Source organism: Anomaloglossus baeobatrachus, chromosome 5 (genome assembly GCF_048569485.1).
Source record: "Anomaloglossus baeobatrachus isolate aAnoBae1 chromosome 5, aAnoBae1.hap1, whole genome shotgun sequence".
In the NCBI taxonomy this organism is placed as follows: domain Eukaryota; kingdom Metazoa; phylum Chordata; class Amphibia; order Anura; family Aromobatidae; genus Anomaloglossus; species Anomaloglossus baeobatrachus.
This window is the reverse complement of record NC_134357.1, coordinates 252,702,259-252,718,533: the sequence shown is the minus strand read 5'-3', so window position 1 is coordinate 252,718,533 and position 16,275 is coordinate 252,702,259. Positions and strand designations below refer to the sequence as shown.

Sequence of the window (16,275 nt, the reverse complement as noted above, 5' to 3'; positions counted from 1 at the left end):
GTGGGGACGTAGTCCTTCAGGTGCGTTTAGCATTGAATGCGTTGTGCGGCGTTTTAAAGGGCCAGCAGCCAACAAGATGCAGCTGCCGCCCAGCATTGAGGTACCCAGGAATCAGCTTGGGGGCAACAGAAAAAGTCGTTGCGGGTCGCATACAGCCCGCGGGCCAGAGGTTCCCCACCTATGCTTTAAAGAATCAGAAGGTTCTGTATTTGTGAACAGAGAATCTGGTTCTTGACAACACACATTTCAGAATATTACAGAAATATACAACATAACTAAAACTTACTCGCTCATGTTGAGTGTCAAAGTGATGTCCTCGTCTTTTGAGAACAGCAGGATTAAGAAATGATACCGTGTCTGTCCCTGTTTGATTGGAGGATCCAAGCTTATCTGTAGTAAAGGATAATAATATTAATAAAAAATTCTGGGATAAAAGGAAAAAAAGTTTCAAAGGGGGGGGGGGGATTTAATTAGTTGTCAGCCTGGCAGTGCACTTTAATTCAGGATTCCCTCTCTTTCAGTAAATGGTGGCTATTCACATAATAGACTTACCACAAAGAACATCTGGCGCTGATCCTTATGAGGCAGTAGAAAAAGTCGGAGCACGGTTGTGTATGGGATTTTATAATCAAAGGTCTTTCCGTGCAGGTGGAGGAATGAGGGATAGATTCGTATGTCATAGCGACCACGAGGAGTAAGGCACTGCAGCTCCCGAAATATGCAGACTGCATCGCCTGTCGCCTGGATGACGTCTGCCTTGGAGAGGACGTTTTTAGCAAAAGCCTAAAGGCCAAAGGAGAAATGCACATAGATGTCAACAGGCACAAAGCAGCAGGTATGGAGAAGGATTACACACCAAAGAGAATCCTTTTGTAGACAAGTGAAAACCTTTACCTCTACTGGATCGCCACCGTCCTCTTGTGTGGGAGGAACATAGAAACGAATCTCCATGAGCGACACGTCGGAGTCATCATTCTGGTGAAACTCCAGGGTAACTTCATTCTTCCCAGTGGTACACTGGGATACATTACTTAGAGGGAGCTCAAATGCCGGCTGTTCTCCAATATCAAATGAGAGTAGTTGTCCTACACAAGTAGACCAGACAAGGTTATAAAGACAGGGATATACTATTCTAAGGTCTGCCATCCACTGGTTACATGTGAGCAATGGGCACGGGGGAGTAAGGGCCAGTGCTGATGCCTACATGCCATCTGAAGTAACAAGGAGATTGATGTATCTGAAGTCTAATAATCAGGCACATCATAAGAATATGGGGAAATATAGCAAATCTTGTGATCAAGCAGACTCACCTCCGAATCTTACATTGCCCCAATTCCATCCTTTCACACACAGATCCTTTTCTACCAAGTCCACGTGGAAGTGCGTCTTGAAGAAGTCAGAAATCTTGTCATACTCCTATGGAGAAAAAGAAAGGAATTTGTTTATAAATGACAGGTATAGCTCGGCTCACACCAGCATCAAACGCTACACTTCCAACTGATCCATTACAGCACCACTGCCGAGGTGTCTTTTTTTTTATCTCATCGCTGGAGTGGCGCTTTACATCTAAAGGCAGATTTACACGCTATGACATCGCTAAAGAGATATCGTTGGGGTCACAGAATTTGTGACGCATCCGGCCGCGTTAGCAATGTCATTGCATGTGACACCTATGAGCGATTTTGAACCGTTGCAAAAACGGGCAAAATCATTAATCGGTGACATGCCCCCCTATTCCCAATTATCGTTGCTGCTGCAGGTACGATATTTGTCGCTCCAGCGGCGTCGTACATCGCTGTGTGTGACACCGCAGGAACGACAAACATCTCCTTACCTGCGTCCACCGGCAATGAAGAAGGAAGGAGGTGGGCGGGATGTTATGTCCCACTCATCTCCGCCCCTCCGCTTCTATTGGGCGGCCGCTTAGTGACGTTGCTGTGACGCTGAACAAACCACCCCCTTAGAAAGGAGGCGGTTCGCCGGTCACAGCGACGTCGCTATGCAGGTAAGTAGTGTGACGGGTCAGCGTGAATTTGTGCGCCACGAGCAGCGATTTGCCCATGACGCACAAATGATAGGGGCGAGTACGCACGCTCGCACTCTCGGTAACGAGATTGCAGCGTGTAAAGCGGCCTCAAGTCTCAATCCACTCCAGCGCTTCACCTTTATTCACAGACGCTCTTTGGTGATTTGTGACCTGCTGGCAGCTTCCATGTTTCTTGTAACAACTCGATGCACCTCTATGAGAGCCTTGTTCTTGCCTCATTCTGGCTCTCATTGACTTGTATTACCTGCTTGTGACATAACTTCTAAGCATTCAGAAGTTACTGTCACAAGATGGCGCCACGTCAGTGGAGCGACATGCCGAAAAGAAGGGAATTTTGTTTACTTACCGTAAATTCCTTTTCTTCTAGCTCCAATTGGGAGACCCAGACAATTGGGTGTATAGCTATTGCCTCTGGAGGCCACACAAAGTATTACACTTAAAAGTGTAAGGCCCCTCCCCTTCTGGCTATACACCCCCAGTGGGATCACTGGCTCACCAGTTTTAGTGCCAAAGCAAGAAGGAGGAAAGCCAATAACTGGTTTAAAGACCAATTCAATCCGAGGAAACATCGGAGAACTGAACCATACCACATGAACAACATGTGTACCCGAAAAAACAGAAAAACCCCGAGAAAACAGGGCGGGTGCTGGGTCTCCCAATTGGAGCTAGAAGAAAAGGAATTTACGGTAAGTAAACAAAATTCCCTTCTTCTTTGTCGCTCCATTGGGAGACCCAGACAATTGGGATGTCCAAAAGCAATCCCTGGGTGGGTAAAAGAATACCTCATGATAGGGCCGTCAAACGGCCCTCTCCTACAGGTGGCCAACCGCCGCCTGAATGACTTATCTACCTAGGCTGGCGTCTGCCGAAGCGTAGGTATGCATCTGATAATGCTTGGTAAAAGGAAGTAGACTCGACCAGGTGGGTGCCTGACACACCTGCTGAGCCGTAGCCTGGTGCCGTAATGCCCAGGATGCACCCACGGCTCTGGTAGAATGGGCCTTCGGCCTTGAGAGAACCAGAAGCCCAGTAGAACTGTAGGTTTCAAGAATTGGTTCCTCGAGCCCCCGAGCAAGGGTGGATCTGGAAGCTTGCGACTGTTTACGCCGACCAGCGACAAGGACAAAGAGTGCATCCGGGTGGCGCAGGAGCGCCATGCGGGAAGTAGAACCTGAGTGCTCTCACCAGAACCAACAGATGCAAATCTTTCTGAAATTGATGGACTGGACGAGGACACAAAGAAGGTGAGGTGATATCCTGATTGATATGAAAATGGGATACCACCTTAGGGAGAAATTCCGGAACCGGACGCAGAACTACCCTGTCCTGGTGAAGGACCAGGAAGGGAGTTTGTATGAGAGCGTTGCTAGCTCGGAAACTCTCCTAAGAGACGAGACCGTTACTAGAAGGCCACTTCCCGTGAAAAACGGGAAGGGAGACATCCTTCAAAGGCTCGAAAGGCGGCATCTGGAGAGCAATTAGAACCTTGTTCAGATCTCAGGGCTCTAACGGCCGCTTGTACGGAGTGCTGAGAAGACAAACTCCCCGTAGGAACGTGCGTACCTGAGGAAGTCGTCGTTTCTGAAAAAATACAGATAGCGCTGAGACTTGTCCCTAAAGGGAACTGAGCGACAACCCATTTTCCTACCTAGATTGCAGGAAGGAAGGAAACATAGACGATGCAACCGGCCAGGGAGAAACACCCTGCGCCGAGCACCGAGATAAGAACATCTTCCACGTCCTGTGGTCAATCTTGGCGGACGTTGGTATGCTAGCCTGTCTCATGGTGGCAACCACGTCCTGAGGTAATCCTGACGACACTAGGTTCCAGGACTCAATGCCACACCATCCGGTTGAGGGCCGTAGAATTCAAATGGAAGAATGGCCCTTGAGACAGCCAGTCTGATTGGTCTGGTAGTGCCCCCGGTTAGCCTACCGTGAGGCACCACAGAACCGAGTACCACAACATCCTCGGCCAATTTGTAGCGACGAGGATGGCGCGGCCGCAGTCGGTCTTGATCTAGCGCAGTACTCTGGGCAACAATGCCAGAGGTGGCACCTAAGGTAGCTGGAACTGCGACCAATGCTGAACTAAGGCGTTTGCCGCCAGAGCTCGATGATTGTGAAACCGTGCCATGAAGCTGGCACATTGTTGTTGTGCCGTGACGCCATTAGATCGACGTCCGGCCTCTGTCAGCGGCGCCAGATCTCCTGAAACCCGTCCGGGTGAGGAGACCATACTCTTTCGGCCACACCTCAGCGACTTAGGAAGTCAGCTTCCTAGTTTCCACACTTGGGATGTGAATTGTGGATATGGTGGATGCCGTGTCTTCCACCCACATCAGAACCTGCCGGACTTCCTGGAAGGCTTGCCGGTTGCGCGTTCTACCTTGGTGGTTGATGTATGCCACCGCTGTGGAGCTGTCCGACTGAAGTCGGATATGCTTGCTTTCCAGCCGCTGTTGGAAGGATTGTAGGGCAAGATACACTGCTCTGTGTTCAAGAACATTGATCTGAAGAGTGGACTCTTGCTGAGTCCACGTACCCTGAGCGCTGTAGTGGAGAAAAACTGCTCCCCACCCTGATAGACTCGCGTCTGTCGTAACTATCGCCCAGGACGGGGATAGGAAGGACCTTCTTTTTGACCAAGAGGTGAGAAGAAGCCACCACCGTAGAGATTCCTTGGCCGCCTGAGAAAGAACGACGACTCTGTTGAGGGACGTCGACTCCTCGTCCCATTGGCGGAGAATGTCCCATTGTAGTGGACGCAGTAAAACTGCGCGAAAGGAACTGCCTCCATTGCTACCATCTTACGTAGGAAGTGCATGAGGCGTCTCAATGTGTGCGACTGGTTCTTAAAGAAGAGCTTGCAGCCCGTAGTGAATGCTGTTTGTCTAGCGGCAGCTTCACTATCGCTGAGAGAGTAAGAAACTCTATGCCTAGATATGTTATCGATAGGGTCGGGGTCGGATCTGACTTTAAAAAGTTGATGATCCACCCAAAACTCTAGAGAGTCTCCAGCGCAACTTTCGGGCAGTGTTGGCATGTTTCCTAAGAGAGTGCCTTGACAAGTAGATCGTCTAAATACGGGACCACAGAGTGACCCTGAGAGTGCAGGACTGTGACTACTGCTGCCCTGACCTTGGCGAAGACCAGTTGGACTGTCGCTAGCCGGAAGGTAGAGCTACGAACAGAGGGTGTTCGTCTCCTATAACGAAGCGTAGAAACGCTAGTGCTCTGGATCAATCGGCACGTGTGGATAAGCATCCTTGATGCCTAATGATGCTAGGAAATATCCTTGGGACCTTGAGGCGATGACATGGCGGAGGGATTCCATCCGGAACCGCCTGGTGTCCACGAGCTTGCTGAGCATTTTTAGATCCAGAACGGGACGGAACGGCCCGATGTTATAGGTACCGCAAAGAATTTGGGGTAAAAACCGTGACCTTGTTCCTGAAGAGGAACGGGGGTCATCACTCTTTCTGCCTATAGAGTGCACCCTGTTTGCAGAAGAGCAGCGGCCCGGCCGGGAGGTGGAGAAATTCTGAAGAATCGAGTTGGAGGACGAGAAGTGAGCTCTATCCTGTACCCGTGAGACAGAATGTCTCACACTCAATGGTCATTGACCTATGGCAGCTAAATATCGCCAAGGCGGGAGAGCCTGCTACCGACCGAGGCCGCAAGTCATGAGGAAGCCGCCTTGGAAGCGGGTTTTCAGACTGTCGCTTTTTTGGGCGAGACTGAGCCCGCTAAGAATCTTAGCTCCTCTGATCCTTTTGAGTCCACATTGGACGAGGAAAAATGGGACCTGCCCGAGCCTCGAAAAGGCCGAAAACCCCGACTGCCTCTTGCTCTGTTGGGGTTTGTTGTGTCCGGGCTGAGGAAAGGATGAATCCTTACCCCTGGACTGTTTGATGGTTACATCCAACGCTCACCAAACAGTCGGTCAGCAGAAAAAGGCAACTGGTTAGGCAACCTTTTTTGGAAGCAGAATCTGCCTTCCATTCACTTAACGATCAGACCAGGCTCTGCTTAAAAACACGGAGTAGCGGAGGCTACCGCCGCACGGTTCGCAGAGTCCAGGACAACCTGAATCGCGTAAGAAACAAATGCAGACATTTGAGAGGTTAAGGATGCCACCTGCGGCACAGATGTACGTGTAACCGTGTCAATCTGTGTAAGACAAGCTGAAATAGCTTGGAGTGCCCCAAGGGAGAGAATGCCGGAGCCAACGGTGCGCCGACAGCCTCATAGATGGCTTTCGACCAGAGATCCATCTGTCTGTCAGTGGCATCTTTGAGTTTGCAGTTCCATCTCCCACTGCAACTATGGATCTAGCTACAAGCCTGGAGATTGGAGGATGCCGCTCGGGACATTGGGTCTAGTCCTTGACCAAGTCAGGGGACAGGGATAACGTGTATCCTAAGCCGTTTGGAGAAGCGCATATCTGGATAAGCGTGGTGTTCCTGGACTGCCTCTCTGAAGGCAGAGTGGTCCAGAAAAATACGTGAAGCTGACTCCTCCACTGGAGGAGCTGTGAGAAATAACCCACATTCTATAGATGGACGCTATAAGATTATTTACTATGGCGTCACAATCAGGTGTATCCAGATTGAGAGCGGTCTCAGGATCAGAATCCTGAGCCGCTACTTCCGCCTCATTACACAGCGAGTCCTTCTGTTAGGACCCTGATGAAACCGAGGCCGCTCATAGCGAGCCCACTTAGGCTGTCTGGGACTGACGTCCGTGCAGAGCCGTGACTCTGGGATGCGTGTGACATTCCCGGAGCTGTTAGTTATTCACACTGAGGGGGGCCATGGATCAATGATTCAACAGTGCCCATATTGTGAGAGACATGTCCGGACTGCTAGGCTTCTAGTATCATAGCCATAGTCTCAGAAAAACTGTCAGTAAATACTGCAGACACCGTCCTCTGCACCTTTGTTTTACACAGAGAATATGCTGATAACTCCTCCGCATAATCCAGGAGGGTATATACAACGTGCGACCAAACAGTGCAATGTATATAGTACAAGCATATCTATAAGTGCACTTCTGCACTAGTGGGGTTAGCACCACAGGTGCTGCTTAACGCCTGTTACAGCGATTGTGTGACTATCAGAATGCCAGGGTCTTCCACACTTGTCTCTGTATCGTACAGAAACTGACACTAATGGCTGCCGGTGTCCTTGTAGAGAAGGAAGCCGTGGGCGTGCCTGAGAAAGTGCGGGAGTCCGGATTCACAGTGCACACAGTGAGAGGGGTGGAGTATGCAAAACATACTCCAGCTCTCAGCTCTGCTCTATGCAGCGTCACGCCCCTACCCTGACTGTCAGGGCTGTGGACGGTAACGAAGGGAGACTAGGCCCAGAAGCCGGGGACTCGAGTTAACAGCGCGGCCGCCGTAAAAGCGCGGGCCGCGCTGAAGTCCCCGGCGCACCACAAGTGCCAGCCGCGCCGCAGTTCCAGCGGCCGGCGCGACCGATTCATAGAAGTGGCCAGCGTCCCGCCCCTCTCCTGACTGGCAGGTCTGGGGGCGGGAACGAACGGAAGCAGGCCGCAAAAGCCGGGGACTCTAGTTATCAGCGCGGCCGCCGTAAAAGCGCGGGCCGCGCTGAAGTCCCCGGCGCACCACAAGTGCCAGCCGCGCCGCTGCCAGCGGCCGGCGCGAGCGATTCCTGGAAGTGGCCAGCGTCCCGCCCCTCTCCTGACTGGCAGGTCTGGGGGCGGGAACGAACGGAAGCAGGCCGCAAAAGCCGGGGACTCTAGTTATCAGCGCGGCCGCCGTAAAAGCGCAGGCCGCGCTGAAGTCCCCGGCGCACTACAAGTGCCAGCCGCGCCGCAGTCCCAGCGGCCGGCGCGACCAATTCCCATAAGTGAGCCTGCTTCAGCAAAGCTGAATGAGGCCATGGCACAGGCGCCGCAGCGCTGATGTCCCCCGGCGCACTACAACACCCAGCATGCTGCGGTGTGAGCGCCAAATGCACGGGGACACAGAGTACCTTGAGGAAGCAGGGCCATGTCCCTGATGTACTCCGCTCCATCCAGCATCTTCTCCAGGGGCTGTAGATGGAGCACGGTCTCAGTGCCTGGAGACCGGTAAATCCCACTTCACCCAGAGCCCTGTAAAAAGGGATGGGGAAGGAATCAGCATGTGGGCTCCTGCCGCCGTACCCGCAATGGGTACCTCAACCTTACAAACACCTCCGACATACAGTGGGGTGAGAAGGGAGCATGCTGGGGACACTATATGTGTCCTCTTTTCTTCCATCCGACATAGTCAGCAGCTGCTGCTGACTAAAAAGTGGAGCTATGCGTGGATGTGTTGCCTCCTTCGCACAAAGCACAAAACTGGTGAGCCAGTGATCCCACTGGGGGTGTATAGCCAGAAGGGGAGGGGCCTTACACTTTTAAGTGTAATACTTTGTGTGGCCTCCAGAGGCAATAGCTATACACCCAATTGTCTGGGTCTCCCAATGGAGCGACAAAGAAAAGGTGTAGCCACTGGAGGGTGAGTATAAGACAGAAGACGTACATTTAAAGCACCACTCCAGCGCTAAAATAAATACATTAAAAAAACAGCTGGAGTGGTGCTATAAAGCTAATGAGGCTGAACTGCGGAAGGGGTCATGTGGAGGAATATATGAGCACTCACCGCCTCCCTAAAGCCGTCATATTTATACACATGGCCAGCACGTGTTACAAGTTTGATGCCGTGCCCAAGTGCTACCCGGCGCCACATGCCCTCCGACAGATCCGCGGCTGCGATATTTTCCACTTTTCCGGTCTTACTGTTCTTGTACATGACTCCAGTCTTGGATAAACGTAGACGTCCATCGTTCTAGGAGAGTGGTAAAAACAGTAACAAACATTATATTGTGGTTACAGGGGGAATTGCCACAAGCAATAGTTACATTCCCAAAGGTTAACTCCTAATATGCCAGCCACCTCTCAACCCCATTGATTCCTATACAGCAGTTAGCAGCTCAGCTCCTTCCCTCTCTGCTTCTGACTCCAGACCACCTTCTCGGTAGCTTTCTCAGATTCACAGCTCTCACTGCCCAGAGCCTATGCTTGTTCACAGGCCTGTTATCTCTCCTAGCAGACATAATCATAGGCCACTTCTGCTGGCTCCATAGAGCCCCAAGCCCCTGACATTTTATTACAAGTCTTTGTCAGGGCAACAGTACATGCATCATGAGTGAATATGTGACGTGCAGAGATGGGCAGATAACTATGCATGACCCTGGTGCAGCGGCCATAGGCTCCTATCAGTCGGCATCTCTGAATCCTCTTTCAATTAGTCAGCCTGGCAAACCATTGTGTTTGCATCACACATCAACAGTGTCAAAAAGCCAGGCCGGCTAATCAAGAGGAGCCGAAGATGCTGACTGGATGGAGATATTTTGCAGGGTTCCTGTTCAGAAGCCATCTCTAGCTTTGGGAAAGCCTCTCCTTGATAAATTAGGCCAGGATCCCCTAAAGCAACCCCCCAGTTTTTACTCTATGAAGCATAGCGGCCCCATAGTCTCTTTCTCTAGAGCAGACATGGGCAAACTGCGACATATGAGCTACAATCAGCACTTTAGCTGTTCCTGTTCAGCCAGAAGACCGAAATAGTCAGAGGGCTAGAAACAATGGCATACCACGCGTATATTGGGGAAGCCCAATGCCGTGTTTCCCCAGTCTATCCATTTCAATGGTATCTCAGGAGGCAGATATTGTACAGTTGAAAACATGAATGGCATTAGTAGTATCCATCGGTTCCATATTCAATCATTTAGTGCTTTGCACCTAAGGTTTAGCGTACAGGCCACTCACACTGCCGTAGATGTGAGAACCAGCCGATTATGACAATGACAGCCAGATCACACTGACAGTGCCAGCTTAGGGAGATCCAATTCTCTCATATGAGAGAAGCAGAGCACAATGTCAGGAGAAAATGTCTCCATCGTCTCCATTCAGAGCGCATGGATGTCATCCGAGTGCAGTCTGTTTCCCATGCCCCCCTAAGACTTGTATGGGTGCGCGTCACTGGAGGCTTGCTGCCAATCACAGCATGCAGCAATTTTTCTCATGCCAAATCGACATGAGAAAAAAAAAAGCATTGATCGGCTCTGCTCCATAGTATAACATTGGACTGAATGCAATCGAATAAAACATCAGCACTTGGCTGATGAACACCCTTGTGTGAGGAGGCCACAGATTATGTCTGAGCCGAGCGCTGCACAGGGGGAACATGGAAAGATGAGTAGTATATGGTTTTATTATATTGTTAGTACTTGTAAGAGGGAAACCTCTGCGGGCCGTCATGCAGCATGTGGGGTAGCTATAGGGCATCAGGTGACCCACTAGAGCGGGACACACTAGTCACATGACACTACAGACAGGTGATGTCATTATTTCCAATGGGAGTTGGTGGATACATGCTTACATAACTGATAGCCTAACAGCGACAGATGTCACTGACTATGTTCATACAGGGCATCTTTTGTTATGTGCGTTTTGAATGCATATTGAGAGTGCATCTCATTTTCTGAAAACGCACCCGCGACAAAAACGCATGCATGTTTACCGCGTTTTGTAAGTCAAATCTACTGACTGAAGGGCTCAAAAACGTGGTAAAAACGCAAAAAGAATTGACATTCTGCATCCTGAAAAACGCAGCCAACAAAAGATGCCCAGTGTGTAGACAGAAAAATAGAAATCTCAGACTTTGCTGGGAGAAGGAAATGCATGCATGTTGGTGCATCTTTGTGACCCCAAAAACGCTCCAAAAACGCAGCAAAAGATGCCCTGTGTGAACATAGCCATCAATCTCAAAGCACATGGTTAGCTAATAACAGCCGGGCCTGGCACACGCACGCCACGAGCCCTACGCACCCGGGCCTGGCACACGCACGCCACGAGCCCCACGCACCCGGGCCTGGCACACGCACGCCACGAGCCCCACGCACCCGGGCTGGCACACCACACACACGCGAGCCCCACGCACCCGGGCTGGCACACCACACACACGCGAGCCCCACGCACCCGGGCTGGCACACCACACACACGCGAGCCCCACGCACCCGGGCTGGCACACCACACGCGAGCCCTACGCACCCGGGCTGGCACACCACACACACGCGAGCCCCATGCACCCGGGCTGGCACACCACACGCGAGCCCCACGCACCCGGGCTGGCACACCACACGCGAGCCCCACGCACCCGGGCTGTCACACCACACGCGAGCCCCACGCACCCGGGCTGTCACACCACACGCGAGCCCCACGCACCCGGGCTGTCACACCACACGCGAGCCCCACGCACCCGGGCTGTCACACCACACGCGAGCCCCACGCACCCGGGCTGTCACACCACACGCGAGCCCCACGCACCCGGGCTGTCACACCACACGCGAGCCCCACGCACCCGGGCTGTCACACCACACGCGAGCCCTACGCACCCGGGCTGTCACACCACACGCGAGCCCTACGCACCCGGGCTGTCACACCACACGCGAGCCCTACGCACCCGGGCTGTCACACCACAGGCGAGCCCTACGCACCCGGGCTGTCACACCACAGGCGAGCCCTACGCACCCGGGCTGTCACACCACACGCGAGCCCTACGCACCCGGGCTGTCACACCACACGCGAGCCCTACGCACCCGGGCTGTCACACCACACGCGAGCCCTACGCACCCGGGCTGTCACACCACACGCGAGCCCTACGCACCCGGGCTGTCACACCACACGCGAGCCCTACGCACCCGGGCTGTCACACCACACGCGAGCCCTACGCACCCGGGCTGTCACACCACACGCGAGCCCTACGCACCCGGGCTGTCACACCACACGCGAGCCCTACGCACCCGGGCTGTCACACCACACGCGAGCCCTACGCACCCGGGCTGTCACACCACACGCGAGCCCTACGCACCCGGGCTGTCACACCACACGCGAGCCCTACGCACCCGGGCTGTCACACCACACGCGAGCCCTACGCACCCGGGCTGTCACACCACACGCGAGCCCTACGCACCCGGGCTGTCACACCACACGCGAGCCCTACGCACCCGGGCTGTCACACCACAGGCGAGCCCTACGCACCCGGGCTGTCACACCACAGGCGAGCCCTACGCACCCGGGCTGTCACACCACACGCGAGCCCTACGCACCCGGGCTGTCACACCACACGCGAGCCCTACGCACCCGGGCTGTCACACCACACGCGAGCCCTACGCACCCGGGCTGTCACACCACACGCGAGCCCTACGCACCCGGGCTGTCACACCACACGCGAGCCCTACGCACCCGGGCTGTCACACCACACGCGAGCCCTACGCACCCGGGCTGTCACACCACACGCGAGCCCTACGCACCCGGGCTGTCACACCACACGCGAGCCCTACGCACCCGGGCTGTCACACCACACGCGAGCCCTACGCACCCGGGCTGTCACACCACACGCGAGCCCTACGCACCCGGGCTGTCACACCACACGCGAGCCCTACGCACCCGGGCTGTCACACCACACGCGAGCCCTACGCACCCGGGCTGTCACACCACACGCGAGCCCTACGCACCCGGGCTGTCACACCACACGCGAGCCCTACGCACCCGGGCTGTCACACCACACGCGAGCCCTACGCACCCGGGCTGTCACACCACACGCGAGCCCTACGCACCCGGGCTGTCACACCACACGCGAGCCCTACGCACCCGGGCTGTCACACCACACGCGAGCCCTACGCACCCGGGCTGTCACACCACACGCGAGCCCTACGCACCCGGGCTGTCACACCACACGCGAGCCCTACGCACCCGGGCTGTCACACCACACGCGAGCCCTACGCACCCGGGCTGTCACACCACACGCGAACCCTACGCACCCGGGCTGTCACACCACAGGCGAGCCCTACGCACCCGGGCTGTCACACCACAGGCGAGCCCTACGCACCCGGGCTGTCACACCACACGCGAGCCCTACGCACCCGGGCTGTCACACCACACGCGAGCCCTACGCACCCGGGCTGTCACACAACACGCGAGCCCTACGCACCCGGGCTGTCACACCACACGCGAGCCCTACGCACCCGGGCTGTCACACCACACGCGAGCCCTACGCACCCGGGCTGTCACACCACACGCGAGCCCTACGCACCCGGGCTGTCACACCACACGCGAGCCCTACGCACCCGGGCTGTCACACCACACGCGAGCCCTACGCACCCGGGCTGTCACACCACACGCGAGCCCTACGCACCCGGGCTGTCACACCACACGCGAGCCCTACGCACCCGGGCTGTCACACCACACGCGAGCCCTACGCACCCGGGCTGTCACACCACACGCGAGCCCTACGCACCCGGGCTGTCACACCACACGCGAGCCCTACGCACCCGGGCTGTCACACCACACGCGAGCCCTACGCACCCGGGCTGTCACACCACACGCGAGCCCTACGCACCCGGGCTGTCACACCACACGCGAGCCCTACGCACCCGGGCTGTCACACCACACGCGAGCCCTACGCACCCGGGCTGTCACACAGGGCTGTGGAGTCGGAGTCGGAGTCGTGGAGTCGGAGTCGGAGCTCATTTTGGTGGAGTCGGAGTCGGTATAAAATGCACCGACTCCGACTCTTAAAATATATAATAAATTGGGGACAGGAGTGCAATGCAGAATGTGCTGAATATTTTACTAAATAATAACATTTAGTATAATGCTTATATTTAAGTGAAAAATTTATTGTAGTACAATGTGAACATCAGACATTTAATTGTTTTTATGATACAATAATCAAGATATTTGGATAGAACATAAAATATTTATTGGAATACAACTTTAGAACACAAAAAACTAATAAATTGTAAATATGTAATATATATATATATATACACACAGTGTATATACACACACAAGATATATATGTAATCTACTGTATATTACATAGTGTATTACATATTTACAATTTATTACAGTTTTTTGTGTTCTAAAGTTGTATTCCAATAAATATATTTTATGTTCTATGCAAATATCTTGATTATCGTATCATAAAAATTATTAAATGTCTGATGTTCACATACACATATTCATGTACTACAATAAATTTTTCACCTAACTAAGCAATATATGTAGGAGTCGGAGTCGGAGCCGGAGTCGGAGTCGGTGCAAGAGAATTTGAGGAGTCGGAGTCGGAGTCGAAGGTTTGGCTTACCGACTCCACAGCCCTGCTGTCACACCACACGCGAGCCCTACGCACCCGGGCTGTCACACCACACGCGAGCCCTACGCACCCGGGCTGTCACACCACACGCGAGCCCTACGCACCCGGGCTGTCACACCACACGCGAGCCCTACGCACCCGGGCTGTCACACCACACGCGAGCCCTACGCACCCGGGCTGTCACACCACACACGAGCCCTACGCACCCGGGCTGTCACACCACACACGAGCCCTACGCACCCGGGCTGTCACACCACACACGAGCCCTATGCACCCGAGCTGTCACACCACACACGAGCCCTATGCACCCGGGCTGTCACACCACACACGAGCCCTATGCACCCGGGCTGTCACACCACACACGAGCCCTATGCACCCGGGCTGTCACACCACACACGAGCCCTATGCACCCGGGCTGTCACACCACACACGAGCCCTATACACCCGGGCTGGCACACCACACACGAGCCCTATACACCCGGGCTGTCACACCACACACGAGCCCTATACACCCGGGCTGGCACACCGCACACGAGCCCTATACACCCGGGCTGTCACACCACACACGAGCCCTATACACCCGGGCTGTCACACCACACACGAGCCCTATACACCCGGGCTGACATACACAAGTGCAGTAGTGTATGAATCTATATGGACGAGACCATCCACTACAGATGTGCTCAGTGCCAAGGACTATTTCCTGCAGAGGTACACAGCTGTGCACACAGAGTATAACAAGAATAGAGAAGCCCCAGTATTAAGGACCATAGGGTGTGAGGTGAGGACAGAAGAGAAACGGCCATTCTTACCATAGACCCCTTCACCTCCTGATAAATATCGTTAAACTCCAGCGTGTCCGCCATTATGTCACGTGTCTTGCGGCACCGGCGCCTCTTCTCTTCCCGCCACAGCACACTCGGCCGCCGGAAGTCGCTATGGAACACTTCCTGGACGGCTCAGGGCTTCCATCGCTCTAGATCGTCACTTCCGGTCCTCCTACTTTCCCTGCAGTATACGTGAAACGTCGGCCATATTGCGGTTGGAATTGTATCCTGCTTTGGGGCTGGTCTTCTGAGCTTGCCGTACAGTGTCCTGAATCCAAGCGCGATATTCTCTCACGAGTTATATAATGAGGATGACTATCATTAGGTTCTGTCATGAGCCACAATACAGAATACTGGTGGCAGCGTGTAGTTCCACACTTGTCCTGCAGTGGCCGCTGTAGAGCGGTATGTGGACACCAGCAGAGCGGGCGGGAGCAGTTCAGCCTGTTTGCACCCTCATGACTGGACCAATTCTTTCAATTCTGACCAGTGTCACTTTCTGAGAAGAACCCCAGCACCATTTTTGAAACATCACTTTTTTTTATGTAGAAGGGATCAAAGATTATCAGCAATTTCTAATTTTTCCAACAAAATTTACAAAACCAATATTTTTGTGACCACATCCCATTTGAAGTGACTTTAGGGGGGCCTAGGTGACAGAAAATACCAAAAAGTGACCTCATTCCAAGAACTGCACCCCTCACACTGCTCAAAACCACATCCAAGAAGTTTATTAACCCTTCAGGTGCTTCACAGTAACTAAAGCAATGTGGAAGGAAAAAATGAAAATTTTACTTTTTCAACAAAAATGTAACTTTAGCCTCAAATATTGAATTTTCACAAGGGTAACAGGTGAAATTGGATCCCAAAATTTGATGTGTAATTTCTCTTGAGTTCGCCGATACCTCGTATGTGGTGGAAAACTACTGTTTGGGCACACTGCAAGGCTTGAAAAGGAAGGAGCGCCAATTGATGTCTTGAATGAAAAATTGGTTGGAATCGCTAGCAGACTCCATGTCACGTTTGGAGAGCCCCTGAAGTGTCTAAACAGTGGAAACCCCCCACAAGTAACCTTATTTGGAAAACTGGACCCCTTAAAGAATTTATTTAGATGTTTGTTGAGCACTTTGAACCTCCCGGTGTTTCGCAGAAGTTTATAATGTTGAGCCATGAAAATGAAAAAGTGA

The 16,275-nt window shown here is 53.3% G+C and overlaps 1 protein-coding gene across 1 annotated transcript in view; it reads right to left on the bottom strand.

Moving 5' to 3' along the window:
- SSRP1 (structure specific recognition protein 1) overlaps positions 1-15,218 on the bottom strand; it is a 65,980-nt gene extending 50,762 nt beyond the window's left edge. Inside the window, exons 1-6 of the mRNA XM_075349351.1 lie at positions 15,074-15,218; positions 8,703-8,888; positions 1,311-1,416; positions 895-1,085; positions 553-783; positions 287-390 (exon numbers count right to left, since the gene is read on the bottom strand). Coding sequence (XP_075205466.1) covers positions 287-390; positions 553-783; positions 895-1,085; positions 1,311-1,416; positions 8,703-8,888; positions 15,074-15,127 — 872 coding nt within the window. The 5' untranslated portion in view covers positions 15,128-15,218. The remainder of the gene's footprint in view (positions 1-286; positions 391-552; positions 784-894; positions 1,086-1,310; positions 1,417-8,702; positions 8,889-15,073) is intronic.
- Between the last annotated feature and the right edge of the window lie 1,057 nt (positions 15,219-16,275).